The 16,714-nt window shown below is 39.9% G+C and overlaps 1 protein-coding gene across 1 annotated transcript in view; it reads left to right on the top strand.

Annotated features, from left to right (window-relative positions):
• The window catches only part of LOC149451205 (proton-coupled folate transporter-like), a 395,966-nt gene that overhangs the window by 194,810 nt on the left and 184,442 nt on the right, over positions 1–16,714 (top strand). Inside the window, exon 5 of the mRNA XM_089690900.1 lies at positions 7,670–7,753. Within this exon, the coding sequence (XP_089547026.1) occupies positions 7,670–7,753 (84 nt within the window). The remainder of the gene's footprint in view (positions 1–7,669; positions 7,754–16,714) is intronic.

Raw genomic sequence — 16,714 nt, 5'->3', positions numbered from 1 at the left:
TCTGTCCCTGAGTAACAATTCTGTGTCCCTGAGTAACAATTCTGTGTCCCTCAGTAACAATTCTGTGTCCCTCAGTAACAATTCTGTGTCTGTCCCTGAGTAACAATTCTGTGTCCCTCAGTAACAATTCTGTGTCCCTCAGTAACAATTCTGTGTCTGTCCCTGAGTAACAATTCTGTGTCCCTGAGTAACAATTCTGTGTCCCTGAGTAACAATTCTGTGTCTGTCCCTGAGTAACAATTCTGTGTCCCTGAGTAACAATTCTGTGTCCCTCAGTAACAATTCTGTGTCCCTCAGTAACAATTCTGTGTCTGTCCCTGAGTAACAATTCTGTGTCCCTGAGTAACAATTCTGTGTCCCTCAGTAACAATTCTGTGTCCCTCAGTAACAATTCTGTGTCTGTCCCTGAGTAACAATTCTGTGTCCCTGAGTAACAATTCTGTGTCCCTGAGTAACAATTCTGTGTCCCTCAGTAACAATTCTGTGTCCCTCAGTAACAATTCTGTGTCCCTCAGTAACAATTCTGTGTCCCTCGGTAACAATTCTGTGTCTGTCCCTGAGTAACAATTCTGTGTCCCTCAGTAACAATTCTGTGTCCCTCAGTAACAATTCTGTGTCTGTCCCTGAGTAACAATTCTGTGTCCCTGAGTAACAATTCTGTGTCCCTGAGTAACAATTCTGTGTCCCTCAGTAACAATTCTGTGTCCCTCAGTAACAATTCTGTCTCTGTCCCTGAGTAACAATTCTGTGTCCCTCAGTAACAATTCTGTGTCCCTCAGTAACAATTCTGTGTCTGTCCCTGAGTAACAATTCTGTGTCCCTGAGTAACAATTCTGTGTCCCTCAGTAACAATTCTGTGTCCCTCAGTAACAATTCTGTGTCCCTCAGTAACAATTCTGTGTCTGTCCCTGAGTAACAATTCTGTGTCCCTGAGTAACAATTCTGTGTCCCTCAGTAACAATTCTGTGTCCCTCAGTAACAATTCTGTGTCTGTCCCTGAGTAACAATTCTGTGTCTGCCCCTGAGTAACAATTCTGTGTCTGTCCCTGAGTAACAATTCTGTGTCCCTCAGTAACAATTCTGTGTCCCTCTGTAACAATTCTGTGTCCCTCAGTAACAATTCTGTGTCTGTCCCTGAGTAACAATTCTGTGTCCCTGAGTAACAATTCTGTGTCCCTCAGTAACAATTCTGTGTCCCTCAGTAACAATTCTGTGTCCCTCAGTAACAATTCTGTGTCTGTCCCTGAGTAACAATTCTGTGTCCCTGAGTAACAATTCTGTGTCCCTGAGTAACAATTCTGTGTCCCTCAGTAACAATTCTGTGTCCCTCAGTAACAATTCTGTGTCCCTCGGTAACAATTCTGTGTCTGTCCCTGAGTAACAATTCTGTGTCCCTGAGTAACAATTCTGTGTCCCTCAGTAACAATTCTGTGTCCCTGAGTAACAATTCTGTGTCCCTCAGTAACAATTCTGTGTCCCTCAGTAACAATTCTGTGTCTGTCCCTGAGTAACAATTCTGTGTCCCTCAGTAACAATTCTGTGTCCCTCAGTAACAATTCTGTGTCTGTCCCTGAGTAACAATTCTGTGTCCCTGAGTAACAATTCTGTGTCCCTCAGTAACAATTCTGTGTCCCTCAGTAACAATTCTGTGTCTGTCCCTGAGTAACAATTCTGTGTCCCTCAGTAACAATTCTGTGTCTTTCAGTAACAATTCTGTGTCTGTCCCTGAGTAACAATTCTGTGTCCCTCAGTAACAATTCTGTGTCCCTCAGTAACAATTCTGTGTCTGTCCCTGAGTAACAATTCTGTGTCCCTGAGTAGCAATTCTGTGTCCCTGAGTAACAATTCTGTGTCCCTCAGTAACAATTCTGTGTCCCTCAGTAACAATTCTGTGTCCCTCAGTAACAATTCTGTGTCTGTCCCTGAGTAACAATTCTGTGTCCCTGAGTAACAATTCTGTGTCCCTGAGTAACAATTCTGTGTCCCTCAGTAACAATTCTGTGTCCCTCAGTAACAATTCTGTGTCTGTCCCTGAGTAAAAATTCTGTGTCTGTCCGAGTAACAATTCTGTGTCTGTCCCTGAGTAACAATTCTGTGTCCCTCAGTAACAATTCTGTGTCCCTCAGTAACAATTCTGTGTCCCTCAGTAACAATTCTGTGTCTGTCCCTGAGTAACAATTCTGTGTCCCTCAGTAACAATTCTGTGTCCCTCAGTAACAATTCTTTGTCCCTCAGTAACAATTCTGTGTCTGTCCCTGAGTAACAATTCTGTGTCCCTGAGTAACAATTCTGTGTCCCTCAGTAACAATTCTGTGTCCCTGAGTAACAATTCTGTGTCCCTGAGTAACAATTCTGTGTCCCTGAGTAACAATTCTGTGTCCCTGAGTAACAATTCTGTGTCCCTCAGTAACAATTCTGTGTCCCTCGGTAACAATTCTGTGTCTGTCCCTGAGCAACAATTCTGTGTCCCTCAGTAACAATTCTGTGTCCCTCAGTAACAATTCTGTGTCTGTCCCTGAGTAACAATTCTGTGTCCCTGAGTAACAATTCTGTGTCCCTCAGTAACAATTCTGTGTCCCTCAGTAACAATTCTGTGTCTGTCCCTGAGTAACAATTCTGTGTCCCTCAGTAACAATTCTGTGTCCCTCAGTAACAATTCTGTGTCTGTCCCTGAGTAACAATTCTGTGTCCCTGAGTAACAATTCTGTGTCCCTCAGTAACAATTCTGTGTCCCTCAGTAACAATTCTGTGTCTGTCCCTGAGTAACAATTCTGTGTCCCTGACTAACAATTCTGTGTCCCTCAGTAACAATTCTGTGTCCCTCCGTAACAATTCTGTGTCCCTCAGTAACAATTCTGTGTCCCTCAGTAACAATTCTGTGTCTGTCCCTGAGTAACAATTCTGTGTCTGTCCCTGAGTAACAATTCTGTGTCTGTCCCTGAGTAACAATTCTGTGTCCCTAAGTAACGGTTCTGTGTCCCTAAGTAACGGTTCTGTGTCCCTAAGTAACGATTGTGTGTCCCTAAGTAACGGTTCTGTGTCCCTAAGTAACGGTTCTGTGTCCCTAAGTAACGATTCTGTGGCCCTAACTCTGTCCCTCAATACAGACAGGTGGTCTGTCTCTCTTGAATGACTGGAGGCTAATGGAGAATTCTAAAATGGCCGCAATTTATAGCTCGACCATTACACAGTGCTGGCTGGCTGGCTGCTGATTGGCTAATGCGATCACATGTCATGAATGAATGCATTATGGGTCAGCGCGCTTTGTCTGCGCGCCTTCCCAGAGATCCCCGCTCCGTCGCCGCACATGTCGCCGCCATTTTTGGAAAAATTTCGATTCGTGCATCCGAAGTCTACTAATTTTCAGATTCGGCGCAAATCGAAATTTTCCTAATATTCGAAACGAATTCCACTTCGCCAAGTTCGATTCGCTCATCTCTAGATAAGACATACTTAAGGTAATGAAAGCAGTTGCAAGAAAACATTTTAAGACCACTAGAGTAGAGTACAGAGTTTATCTTGTAGTTCTTAATGAACTACCACAGCGTTGTGGTGCACTTTGGTAGTTCATTGAATCTTCCTGTCAGTATGCCTGTCTGCCTGTACATCCTGTACAGGAAAGCAGATATACTGACGGGTCTGCTGGAGTCCTGCATGACACCAGCAATCTGCCGATCACTAGTGCAATGCTTTACAGATTCCTGCAACCAAAAATAATAAATTTACATGTTTTAACCTGCAAAAAAATGTGCTTTATTATTTTTGGTCAAAAGGTAGACATACCCTTTAAAATATTTCTGAGAGCAGTCTTCAGGAACAGACCTCTTTGCAGAACCAAAATCCCCTCTCGGGATTTATTGATGGTTTTGAGAAGTTTAATGCACAATACCGCTAAACTTCTTACATTAAATTTAATTGTAATGCCTTTTTATATCTCCAATCTACCAACTTCTACTTTTTCTGGGTTCAAATGCTGATTTTCCCTGCACAGAGACCTTAAAGTGAGTGCAAAAGTTTTTTTTTTGCATACTTACATGTTCTGTGTAATGGTTTTGCAATTATCCTCTTCTGGGGTTCCCCACCAGCTCTTCTGGCTCCTCCTGCCTTCAGAGTGCACCCATATCAAGTAACAAAGTATAGTATAGAGTGCCTTACTGTGGAGTGCCTCTATAGTAAGGTAAAAAACGTCCGCCTTTATCACTTCCTTCCCCTGCTCAAGACAACATGTCTTATGAGGCATTGATCCTCACAAATTTACATTCACATGGTCCTAGGCTGACATGTATGGACAGTGTACTGAGCCATATGTGTGCTACACCGTGTATATTGACATGTGTGAATGGTGTACTGAGCTGTATGTGTTTTGCACTGTATTTTCTGATATGTAAACAAAGCATTCTGTATGCATGACAACTGATCGACTGCCCAACTAATCGATTATGAAAAGAATTGACAACTATTTTCATAATCGGTTATAATTGATCATGTCAAATAGTTGTTTCAGTCCTATTTGTGTACATTACCAGAACGCACGTAAACACATGGGTTAAAAAAATGAGGCAAAATACATGGTAAAAAGTGTTAGAAATTTTGTATATAGCCCTACGGAACAGACAGTGCACAGTCCACAGTGCTTTTCTGCTTCACTGCAATTAGGAAACTTTTTATTTAGAGAAAAGGCATAGAGTTGTACCAAAGATGCAGTTACAAACTTATAAACTCTGCCATCTACTGTTTGAAGAATATATCTCTGCTGAATACTGATGTAGTTGTCGTACAGAATACATGAACGCTGTATTCCAACAAGAAGCACCAAGGTACACATATAAATGCACTAAAAAGCATTTTAAAAAACATGTAAAGATGTGTGTTGAAAAAAACACTAAAATGGGCATTAAAAAAACCATACCGAAATGTGCATTAAAAAAAAAGACCCGAAAAGCCAAAATGAACCTTTCTGGGCATGGAGCGTTGTGTGTTTTAGCAATGTGCATTTTGGTATGTTTGTAGCGATTGTGTGGCAAATGCATTTCTGCTAACTGCATTTGGGGTAACAATGAATGGCACACAAAAGTGCACTGTGTATTTTGGCACAATGTTAGTGCAATTTGGAATCGCATCCGAAATTTCACAATTCTGCCCACAATTTTGCATTGCTCAGATGTGAATGGGGCCTAAGACACAATACAGTATAACTACACTATATACAGTTAGGTCCATATATATTTGGACACGGGCATAATTTTAGATTTTTCAGGTATTTACCAAAACATATTCAAGCTATAGTTATATAATGGATATGGGCTGAAAGTGCACACTCTCAGGTTTAATTTGAGGGTACATCCAAATTGGAGGAAGGGTTTAGGAATTACAGCTCTTAAGAGTAGCCACCTCCCTTTTTCAAGGGACCAAAAGTAATTGGACAATTGAATATAATCATAAATAAAATGTTCATTTTTAATATTTTGTTGAGAATCCTTTACTGGCAATGACTGCCTGAAGTCTGGAACCCATGGATATTACCAAAGACTGGGTTTCCTCCTTTCTCCTTTCTTCCTTTTGCCAGGCTCTAACTGCAGCTGTGTTCAGTTCTTTCTGCTTTTACTTTTGCCTACAGCAAGTGAAATGCAAGCTCAATTGAGTTGAGTTGAGTTGAGATCAGGTGATTGACTTGGCCATTGCAGAATATTTCACTTATTTTCCTTCAAAAGCTCCTGGGTTGCTTTTGCAGGGTGTTTTGGATCATTGTTCATCTGTACTGTGAAGCGCCATCCATTCAACTTTGCTGCATTTGGCTGAATCTGGGCTGACAGTATATCTCTACACACTGCAGAATTCATCCAGCTGCTTCTGCCTTCTGTCACATCATCAATAAACACCAATGACCCAGTGCCACTAGAAGCCATTCATGCCCATGCCATCACACTGTTTTACATCCACTATGTTTTACAGATGACATTGTGTGCTTTGAATCATGAGCTGTTCCAAGCCTTCTCCACACTTTTTTCTTCCTGTCATTCTGGTACAGATTAATCTTAGTTTCATCTGTCCAAAGAATGCTTTTCCAGAACTGGTCTGGCTTTTTTAGTTGTTTTTTGGCAAAGTCTAATCTAGCTTTTCTATTCTTCAGGCTTATGAATGGTTTGCACTTTGTGGTGAACCCTCTGTATTTGCTCTTGCGAAGTCTTCTCTTGATTGTAGACTTCAACAATAATACGCCCACCTCTGGGAGAGTGCCCTTCCCTTGTCTGGATGTTGTGAATGGGTTTTTCTTTACCATAGAGAGGATCCTGCCATCATCCACCACTGTTGTCTTCCATGGACATCCATGACTTTATATGTTGCTGAGCTCACCAGTGCGTTCTTCTTTCCTCAGAATGTACCAAACTGTTGATTTGGTCACTCCTAATGTTGCTGCTATCCCTCTGATGGATTTGTTTCATTTTTGAAGCCTTACAATGGCCTGTTTCACTTGCATGGACAGCTCCATTGAGCACATGATGTAGGTTCACACCAATAGATTCCAAATGCAAATACCACACTTAGAATAAACTCCAGACCTTTTACCTGCTTAATTAATGAAGTAATAATGAAGGAGTAGCCTACAACTGGCCACAAAACAACTTTTGATTCAATTGTCCAATTACTTTTGATCCTTTGAAAAAGGGAGATGGTTACTCTTAAGAGCTGTAATTCCTAAACTCTTCCTCCAATTTGGACGTACATACCCTCAAATTAAACCTGAGAGTTTGCACTTTCAGTCATATCCATTATATAACTATAGCTTGAATATGTTTTGGTAAATACCTGAAAAAACTAAAACTGTCCAAATATATATGGCCTTAACTGTGTGTATATATATATATACATACACACACAAACATATATAGTTATTATGTATATTCGTTTTTAACCTGATGCTGATATTAGGAGGAAAGAAGCCTTCTTCCTCACATCACAGCAGCTTCTCATCCAGATTCTCCACCTCTGGGCTGGAGAAGCTGGGACAGAAGTGAAAAACATGTTCTCCACTCTTCATCTCAGCTTCATAAACTGACACAAATGAGAGATCAGCCAAGATCATCAGGATCTCGTCTTTTCATTCATTCATAAATGGACACCTTATTTTTTTAAGCACTAAACAATATACCAGGTCTCGATGGCTACAAAACCCTAACTGTACTGTAAATTGATACCCATATAACCATACTATATAAGAACCTTTGTAATTGACTGGTTCTCCCCCCTCCCTATACACTTCCCCTCCCCCCCTTCTTCTTCCCCTAACCCTCTCCTATCCCTTACTCTCTCTATACGTAACACCTTACCCAATCCTGGTTCACACTACACCAAGTATACCTCTCAGGTAAGCAAAACTTATATTGATGCTGTCCCTAGCCAAATGGTAGGGAAACTACAGAATACATACCTTACTATACTCAATGTGAACCGTACTGTCGCATTATACCTTGTTTTGTTAAAATTTTTTCAATAAAAAACATTTGAACTAAACAATATACTAGTTCATACTTTTCATCTCACATGCTCCTTGTGATTACACGATGACGATGTGTTGCTATTATATGGCTTATAAATAATAACTGTACTTTTAATTGCTTGGTTTTTGAAAACACAAAACAAAACACTGGTTCATGCTTTTCTTCCATAGGTGGCATATTACATGCTCCAAGTGGTTACACTATGGCAGTTCTTAGATCTGTGTCCTCTAAAATAGCACATCCAAATGAACAAGGTAAAGTAAATATTATATATGTATGACTCTTTTTTCATCTATATTTTTAACATAATTAAAAGCTTCCTTAACATTTTTTTTTACATATTTTAAAAAAAACAATTTAAGTTTCCTGCTCATCTAACCTTGTGGTGCACATCTGATCAGCTTCTGTAACCCAGATTATGATTTGTTTTGTTCTCAGTATTCAGCAATTTTAGCATATTACCTAAACAGCCAGGCTAGTATATTCGTCTTTATACATGTTTACATCAGCAAATTCAGAATTAAGGTTTATGGGATCCCTCACCTTGTAAAACTTGTAAGTGATCACATGACCTCTGTTCTCAGCTGCATAAGGGGCTTAGAGATCTGGGGGTGGAGACTGCAGGGGGATCTGTCAGCAAGGAGCAAAGAAAGAGAAATACACTGATCCTCTTAGTGAAGGCTGTGCAGAGGGGTATGTCAGCACAAGTCCATTCGAGGACAGTCAAGCTGTGTACCCAGCACAGCCAGAAAATTGACTACTCTGGCATGGATGTGTTCCTGTGCCTAGTGTTGTCAGTTTGAAATAGGAAAGTGGGGCGATTTGCAGGATTGCCAGGTATTCCACACAATGGAAGAAATACAAAGAGAACAGGATACTTTTAAACACAAGCATATGGTACAACATACACATCTCAAGAATATGAAATGTTGGGGTAACAAACACTTTAACCATTTTAACTTCACCCTATAGTAGGATTACTGCTACAGGGAGGATTCCCTGCACAAAATCACGTATATATACATGATCCACACTCCCGCTGTGATTGCAGGCCAGGTTTGTGCGCCCCTGCCAGCCCAGTGGTTCCATAATTCGGTGCTTCACCAATCAATCAGCAGATTCAGGTCAGTGATGTTCAGCATGGATCTGCTGATTCTATCAGAGATATTCCTGTATCTGTGTTTACCTTTCACAGGAAATGATGTGATCTCTCCCTGGGACACATTCCTTTCCAGAGAGAGAAGAAAGCATATCTATGTGAGTAAAAACAGCACACTTTTACAGCAAAAGCACAGCTAGGTCACATTTAACCCCCTGATCTCGCCCAGTTAACCCCTTCACTGCCCTGTCACCAGTGTCAATAGTACAGTGTACAGATTTTACTGGTCACTGTATTCGTGCCACAAGCGACTTCAGATAGCATTAGTGTCAGTTAGCGTCCCTCCCAGACAGTATCAGATTGGCCGCCACTACATCAGTCATCACATTTCAACCTTTGATTGCCAGGAACACTCTCACATACACAATAACTCTCCATTGCTAGTATAGTGTCTGAATGGATCAATATCTATTGATCAGATCAGAATTATAGCAGCATTCCCGATAGTATAGTGTCCCCAAAAATGCAGAGTTAGCAGGACTAGCCCCAGCACCTGCCAGCACCTGCATTTAGCCCCTAAGCTTAACCCACCCTTCTTTCCCAGCAAGTGCAGTGTCAGTAGATCACTGTCACTTGATACATTGCACATAAAACTGCAGGGTTAGCAAGATCAGGCGTGATCTCTGCTAGCACTAGCAGGTACATTTTTTTTGTAGCAGTTCAAGCAGTCCCTGACAGCCAGGTGCTCTTTTTTCCATGAGTCGCACTAGGTACCTATTAATTTAGTGGCCAAAATGTCCAAGGTACTCTAGTGAAGAGGCCTACAGGTTTCTGACCATGTCAGGCGAGAGCAAAAGGGCAGCAGCACCCTGACAGTTCAGACGATGGAATAGAGGCCCCTGGTAAGGTCAGGTGTACCAGACCCAGTTCCAAGGTTGCTGAGGTGGTACAAATGCATGATGATTCTCATATGCAGCAGAGTGCCAGTACTAGTGCCATTCTACCTTGTGAACTGGCAAGCACCAGCGGCCTAGTACATCCTGGTCTTTTACATACCAGCACTGCAGAATCACTTGGTGAGGTGGTGAGTCCCATAAGTGCAGTACAAGGTGGTGCAGTGGTGAGCAGCCACAAAGGATTTGAAAACACAGGCCCATAGAGTCCATGGTGTCCTTCCAGATGTGCTTGCAAAATCATGATTGGCAGCCCACAAATTCTGCAGCACCTGTACTTTCCCCATTCACTGTCCAATCCAGAATTCAGGTGGAAACAGCAAATTTGATTACTCCCCTCAGGGGCGGACTGACCATTTGGAAACTCGGGCACTGCCTGAGGGCCCAGGATCAGTAGGGAGCCCCATGAGATGCTCCTGGTACCTATTTCATAGGCTTTTTTGAGTTTAGGCAAGGACACAGGGGCCCCTTGATCCCCTATTGCCCGGGGGCCCCATGAGTTGTCAGTCCGCCCCTGACTCCCCTTGAATTTTTGGAGCTATTTTTCATGAAAGATCTGTATGAATTGATTGTGGATCATAGCAATTTATATGCACAACAATTTATCGCCGCCAACCTCAAATTCAAACCTTGGCAGACCATTTGCATCGAAACCTATTACAGTTTCAGAATTTAGCTTTTTTGTGCCTAACCCTAAACATGGGCATTACTAAAAAAAATGAATTGCGGTTGTATTGGTCCACAGACCTGATTCATTATGTGTTTGTGTTCTCTGCTGGCCAGGCATAGATATGAAAATATAATGCAATTTATGCATTTCAACCACAATACACTCTGTCGACCTTGGGGTGTCCCTGAATTTGACCAGCTCCACAAAATTCAGCTCCCCATAACTCACCTTAACCAGAAATTTACAGGTGTGTATTCTCCCCAGCAAAATATCTGTGTTGATGAATCCCTCATTAATTTTTCTGGCCGCCTTGCATTCAAACAATTTCTCCCCAGCAAGCATGCCAGATATGGGGTCAAAATATATAAGACCTGTGAGAGGATAACAGGCTATATATGTAATTTACAGATTTACGAGGGAGACACCCCCCCCCCCAGATGCCCATACTACATGGGGAGCAGTGGCAAGATAGTTTGGGACTTTGTGTCACCCTTTTCCCATATGGGGTACCACTTATACGTGGACAATTTTTATACAAGCGTTCCACTATTTAGACATTTATACAATCTTGGACTTGGCGCATGTGGCACCGTGCGACCTAATCGCTGAGGCTAACACCAATGGCTTGTAAATATCCCTCTTAGAAAGGGGCAAAAAGCCTACTTAAAAAATGATCAATTGCTCACAGTGAAGTGTAAAGACAAAGGAGATGTTTTTGTTCTGTCTTCCATTCACGCAGACACAACCATCCAAATTTCCACAGCAGTTGGTGTTGTTGAGAAGCCCCTCTGTGTCCACAACTATAACCTTAACATGGGAGGGGTGGATTTCAATGACCAGATGATGAAGCCATACTCAGTTTCCCATAAAGCCAGATGCTGGTACAAAAAAGTGTCTGTTTAATTCAATTGGCTCTATATAAAGCATTTGTGCTTTACAAAACAACTGGACGTAGTGGATCCTTCCTACAATTCCAGGAAGAGATCATCACTGCCCTTTTGTATTCAGAAGGTGCTGTGGCCCAAACCCCCAACAGAGATGCAGTGAGCCGGCTGCATGTGAGGCATTTTCCCAATGCCATTTCTGGTACCCCAACCTATAAGGCACCCTAAAAAAGATGTGTCTGTAGCAGACATGGAATTAGGCATGACACCTGCTTTTTTGTCCCTCCTGTCCTGGCCAACTTGGTCTCTGCCTCAAGGACTGCTTCCGTCACAACCATACACTAGACTGGACTATTAGTATAGGGTAGAAGGGTAGAGCATGGCACAGTCTAGGGACTATGCACGGGGTCTCAAAAAATGTTAGGTAGTCAGGAAACTGGCTGTCGCATTTTGAGAGACTTTACCTTCTGGAAGTTAAAAATGATGAAAAAAAAAAGTAAGGAAAAACAAAAAATAAAAAGTAAAAAAAAAATTAAAAAAACAAAAATAGTTGTCGTTTTATTGTCGAGTTACTGTTTTATTGATACTGTTTCATTGTTACTGCTTTATTGTTAACCACTGAAGGTTTCTTTGCAGGATTACATTCAGATGCAGCACCGATCTGTTTATTCTGAAAGCAACAGGGTCTTGCTCTCAGAATATATGTCAGTGTGTGCAGCGCTATTGGATGAGATTTTTCATCCGCAGTTAAAAAAGAGCATATATGGCCATTCATGGGGATCTGGGGTGGCAAGTGGGTGGAAGGCCCCTGTGCTTCACCATATATTTTTAAAAAAAATTTGGCAGAGATTTCTTCATCCACATTGATCGAAATGAATAGAGGTGGGTGGATGCAGGGTAGTATATTCTAATGGTGGGCATACCACACACTATTTCTGGCATAAATTTTTTCTTTTCTTTAAAAAAAAATTATATACCCAACAAGGACCAGCAACATGCTGGTACATCACTGGACTTTGGTTATACCAGGAAGATGCCTACAGCTGCAGGCATCATCCTGGTATCATTTTTTTTAGCCAGCGAACAGCTTTTATATAAAAACAATCATAGTGGCGAATTAGCTGCAGGATTGCTTTTACAAGCAGTGGGAAAAGATGCCCCCCCCGCTGCCTTCCACGGCTTTCTTGGGCAGTCTCGTGCCATCGAGGGAACCTGAGAATGCAGCCGGTGTTTCTGCCAGCTGACCATGAAGCTGATTGGAGGCCAGAATGGTACCAATCATATCTATAGTTTAAGAAACCAGAAGCCACGATAAAGTTCATCACTTCAGTTTTGCAGGATATAAACAGCGCCATTTTTAAATTTGGAAAGAATCTGATCACACCAATTTTGTTGAGATCCGATGATGTAAGGGTAGAGGAGATATCTAGATTCTAATAGACCCCAGATTTATCAGAAAAGAATACCTGTCACTGCCTATTAAAGTCACAGGGGATATTTACATTCAATGTGATAACAATAAAAGTGTTAAAAAAATGCATGTGAGATATCGTTGCAAACGCCAGATTGAGGGCAGTAATTCTAGCAATAGCCCTTCTGTGTAAATCTAAAATGGTAGCTTGTAAATGCTTTTAATGCATCACCTATGGATATTAAAAATATATGCAGTTTGTCATTATTGAACGGGGTGTGCACAGTTTTAAAGCATGTCATGTTTGGCATGTATTACTCAACATACCATCATCTTTTATATATTACAAACAATTGGCCAATATATTGTGTTTTTGTACATTAAAAGTAAAAAAAATGTGTATTCTTTTCAAAAATTTGCATTTGAAAAATCACTGTGTGAGTATTAAGTGACATAAAAATTGCAGCACCCACCATTTTCTTCACTAGGGTGTCTGCTTTAAAAAATATATAATTTTGGGGGGTACAAAGTAATTTCCTAGCAAAAAATACAGCTTTTTTTCATGTGAACAAAAAGTGTCAAAAAAGGCTTGTTCTTCAGGTGGTTAGATGAGTGAGTGATGTGTGGCATAAACATCTAATAAAAATGCTCCCCCCAAATGACCACTTTTTGGAAAGTAGCCACCCCAAACTATTTGCTGAGAGGCATGATGAGTCAATAGGAGAATTTTTTTTTTCCACAAGTTTTTGGAAAATGACACATTTTGTTTTCTTCTTTTTACACAAAGTTGTCATTTAAATGATATATTTCTCACAGATGCCATGGGTATATATGGAATTACTCCCCAAAATACATTCTGCTACTTCTCCTGAGTATGGGAATACCACATGTGAGAGATGTTTTGGCAGTCTAGCCAAGTACAGGACCCCAAAATCCAAAAAAGACCTTTAGGCTTTTAAAGGGCTTTATTTCCTCATTACTCTTCCTGACTACCTATCACAGTTTCGGAGGCCCTAAAATACCAGAATAGTAAAACCCCCCACCTCCGAATGACCCCTTTTTGGAAAGTAGACACCCCAAGGAATTTGATAAGAAGCATGTTGAGTATTTCTCATTTGAGATTCAGATCTCATTTGTTGCCACAATTTTTTGGAAAATGAAGAAAGAAGACGAAAACATATTTTTTCTTTTCTTTTTTCTTTTTCAAAACCTTGTGAGAAAAAAATAAATCTACAAAATACTTGCATTTCTCTTATTAAATTCCTTGGTATGTCTACTTTCCAAAAAGGGGTCATGTGGGGGGAGGGGTTGGTGCTATCCTGGCATTTCAGGGCCTAAAATACTGTGATAGGTAGTGAGAAAGTGAAATGAGGAAGTTACGCACCTTCAGACTTTCAAAGGGTTCATTCGATTTCAGGCTCCTGTATGTGGCTAGGCTCCCAAAAAGTCTCACACACGTGGTATCCTCATACTCAGGAGAAGTAGCAGAATGTATTTCGGGGTGTAATTCCAAATATGCCCATGGCATGTGTGAGCAATATCCCATTTAAGTGACAACTTTGTCATTTTTCCAAAAACTTGTGGAAAAACAAATCTTCCATGGGCTCACCATGCCCCTCAGCAAAAAGATTAGGGTGTTTACTTTCTGAGAAGGGGTCATTTTAGCATTTTAGCACCTCAAGAAATGTGATAGGAATTCAGAAAGTAAAAGCTGTGTAAATTCCAGTATCTATACCATCGTTTGTAGACGCTATAACTTTCACACAAACCGATTAATATACAGTTATTGGGATTTTTTTTTACCAAAGACATATAGTAAAATACACGTTGGCCTACATTTATGATGAAATTTGAGTTTATTGATTATTTTATATAACAGAAATGAGAAAATATTGTTTCTTTCAAGATTTTCGGTATTTTTTTCTTTATAGTGCAAAAAATAAAAAACCCATAAGTGACCAAATACCACCAAAAGAAAGCTCTATTTGTGTGAAAAAATAACATAAATTTTATTTATGTACAGCATTGCTGCACAATTACTAGTTGAAATAGCACAATGCCGAATAGCAAAAAAATGGCCTGGTCAGGAAGGGGGGTAAATCCTCTGGAGGGCGAGTGGTTAAAGCCTTACTATGCAATTCTTTGAAGGAATAAATTATACCCCAAATCAGTATTTTGCAACAAATATTGCAAACATATTTTGTTATATATTCTTTGTATACATTTGCTTACATACAGTTATTTTAAAAATGTAAATATTAAGATAATGTGCAACATTTGTTTTTCAAAATCCAGCAATCCATATCAATTGCTTTCTATTATTCACTCTGTTCATCTAAAAAGATTTCTAAAATAACTGATTGCCACAGGCTATTACATTTTACACTTTGCTCTTTGACCTACTAAACAAGACTGATTTTGTTTGCATTTTGCAATTTTGTTGGCTTTGTAAGCCACAGTGTTTGTAGGCTCAGATATACTTGATTAAAAGGAAATTACTTTTGACAGCTATTATCACTCCAAATGAAAAAAATAGAAAACTGAACCATGCTTCAAACATGTTTTCCTTTTAGCTGTTGAAATTTGTTGCTAAAATCACTGTGCTAAAAAAAAAAATCATATCAGCAAGTTATCAGAGAAGACCTAATTTATACAGAGCTGTTACTCATTTACAGTAAATTGTTGTATGTCTAGGAGGTCAACAACTCAATAGAAGAGATTGATTCAATAAAGTTCACACATGGAAGAAAGAACATTTCTCTGAGTATGACCATCATGAGATAATTTAAATTCTATACGCTTAAATTGAATCTTTAATTTTGTATACTAAGTACTGTCTACAGACTTGCAAAGACAATCTGATAAAATTTAGTGTATTGTTCTTCATTTTTGCTCCATGTGCTTGCCAATAATGTTTCCTTTTTTAATAAAAAGTTACTTTATTATCTTTAATTACACTTCTTCCTGTATTCATCTTACAATGTAATTTTTATTGCATGTTATTATGAGCCATGCTAAGAGAATTCATTTGAAAATTTTCTTTTATTTAGTTCCCTGACTACAGTATATGCATGCAGATTTTGTCAGTTGAGGAGGTTTAGAAATGCATATGTTACAATTACCTGGATTCCTAAATGGCATGATTCTATATTTCTTCCCAGATCTAAACAGATATACCTGCAAATATTCAGGTAAATCAAATTTAGCAAAAATAAGTTTCTACTAATCTAGTCACCACACATTGGAAATTAAGAAACAATTCCCCCATTGTGGGGCCACTATATAGTCTGGGGGAGTCCTGCAACTTTAAAAGGAATAACAAAGATCGCCATCTTTGACCTACTTTGGAAAATGATAGTGATTTTGCTGATTCATTAGCTGCACTTCTTTCCGGGTCACTGATAAGAAACAATTATATACTGTAGATAAGGAATCATGCCACTTTTCTGACACCCATTTACAGAGTGTTTGTGGTTTTTCAGCATGTTTGGGCCCACAGATTGTAGCTTTATATTTTACAACATGTATGGGTCCATAACTATCCATTATTGAAGTCAGAAACAGCCTATCACTTTGCATTTTAGCGAGCAGCGAGCAATTGCTGTCCCAATACTTCTCACACAGATTACGTTGGTTTGGACCTGGGCTGTTTGACAAACAAAAATTGGATATCATTATAGATGTGGCAGCTCTGCCAAACAAAACAAACAAAATAACAAACCGTATAGACCATGAGTTTTACTCATTGCTTCTTCATTCTTGTGTATCGGTGCAGTAAGCCACCCTCGCCTTCTCAAATCCAGTAACCCATTTCAAATGCGATACACTGTGTATGGCTGTATTCATCACTGTTAAATACAAAATCAATTGATTGTGTATATATGTATACAGTATATATATATAACTTTGTTGATAGAGGTACAGTATATTAACCCTGAATATATAGCTGGTGAATGTGGAAGCCTCTTCGGTACAGCTACTGCTCCAGAGACGCACAGTTTAATGTGATTGTAAAGGTATACATTTGTTTATTAAAATAACAAACATAGGCCGGGATGTGAGACTGATTGGACATGTGGCATCTGAGCTTCAATCCTGTCTCTATCCTTTTGTTTCCTCTGGCTCTCTTCTCTCCACCCTGTGCTCTCTAACCAGCACCCTGGGCTCTAGAAGAACATACAGCACCCCACAAGCTCCT

The sequence above is a fragment of the Staurois parvus genome, unplaced genomic scaffold (genome assembly GCF_062004578.1).
Source record: "Staurois parvus isolate SC_StPar_1 unplaced genomic scaffold, SC_StPar_1.0 ptg000546l, whole genome shotgun sequence".
In the NCBI taxonomy this organism is placed as follows: domain Eukaryota; kingdom Metazoa; phylum Chordata; class Amphibia; order Anura; family Ranidae; genus Staurois; species Staurois parvus.
This window is presented reverse-complemented; position numbering and strand designations above follow the sequence as displayed.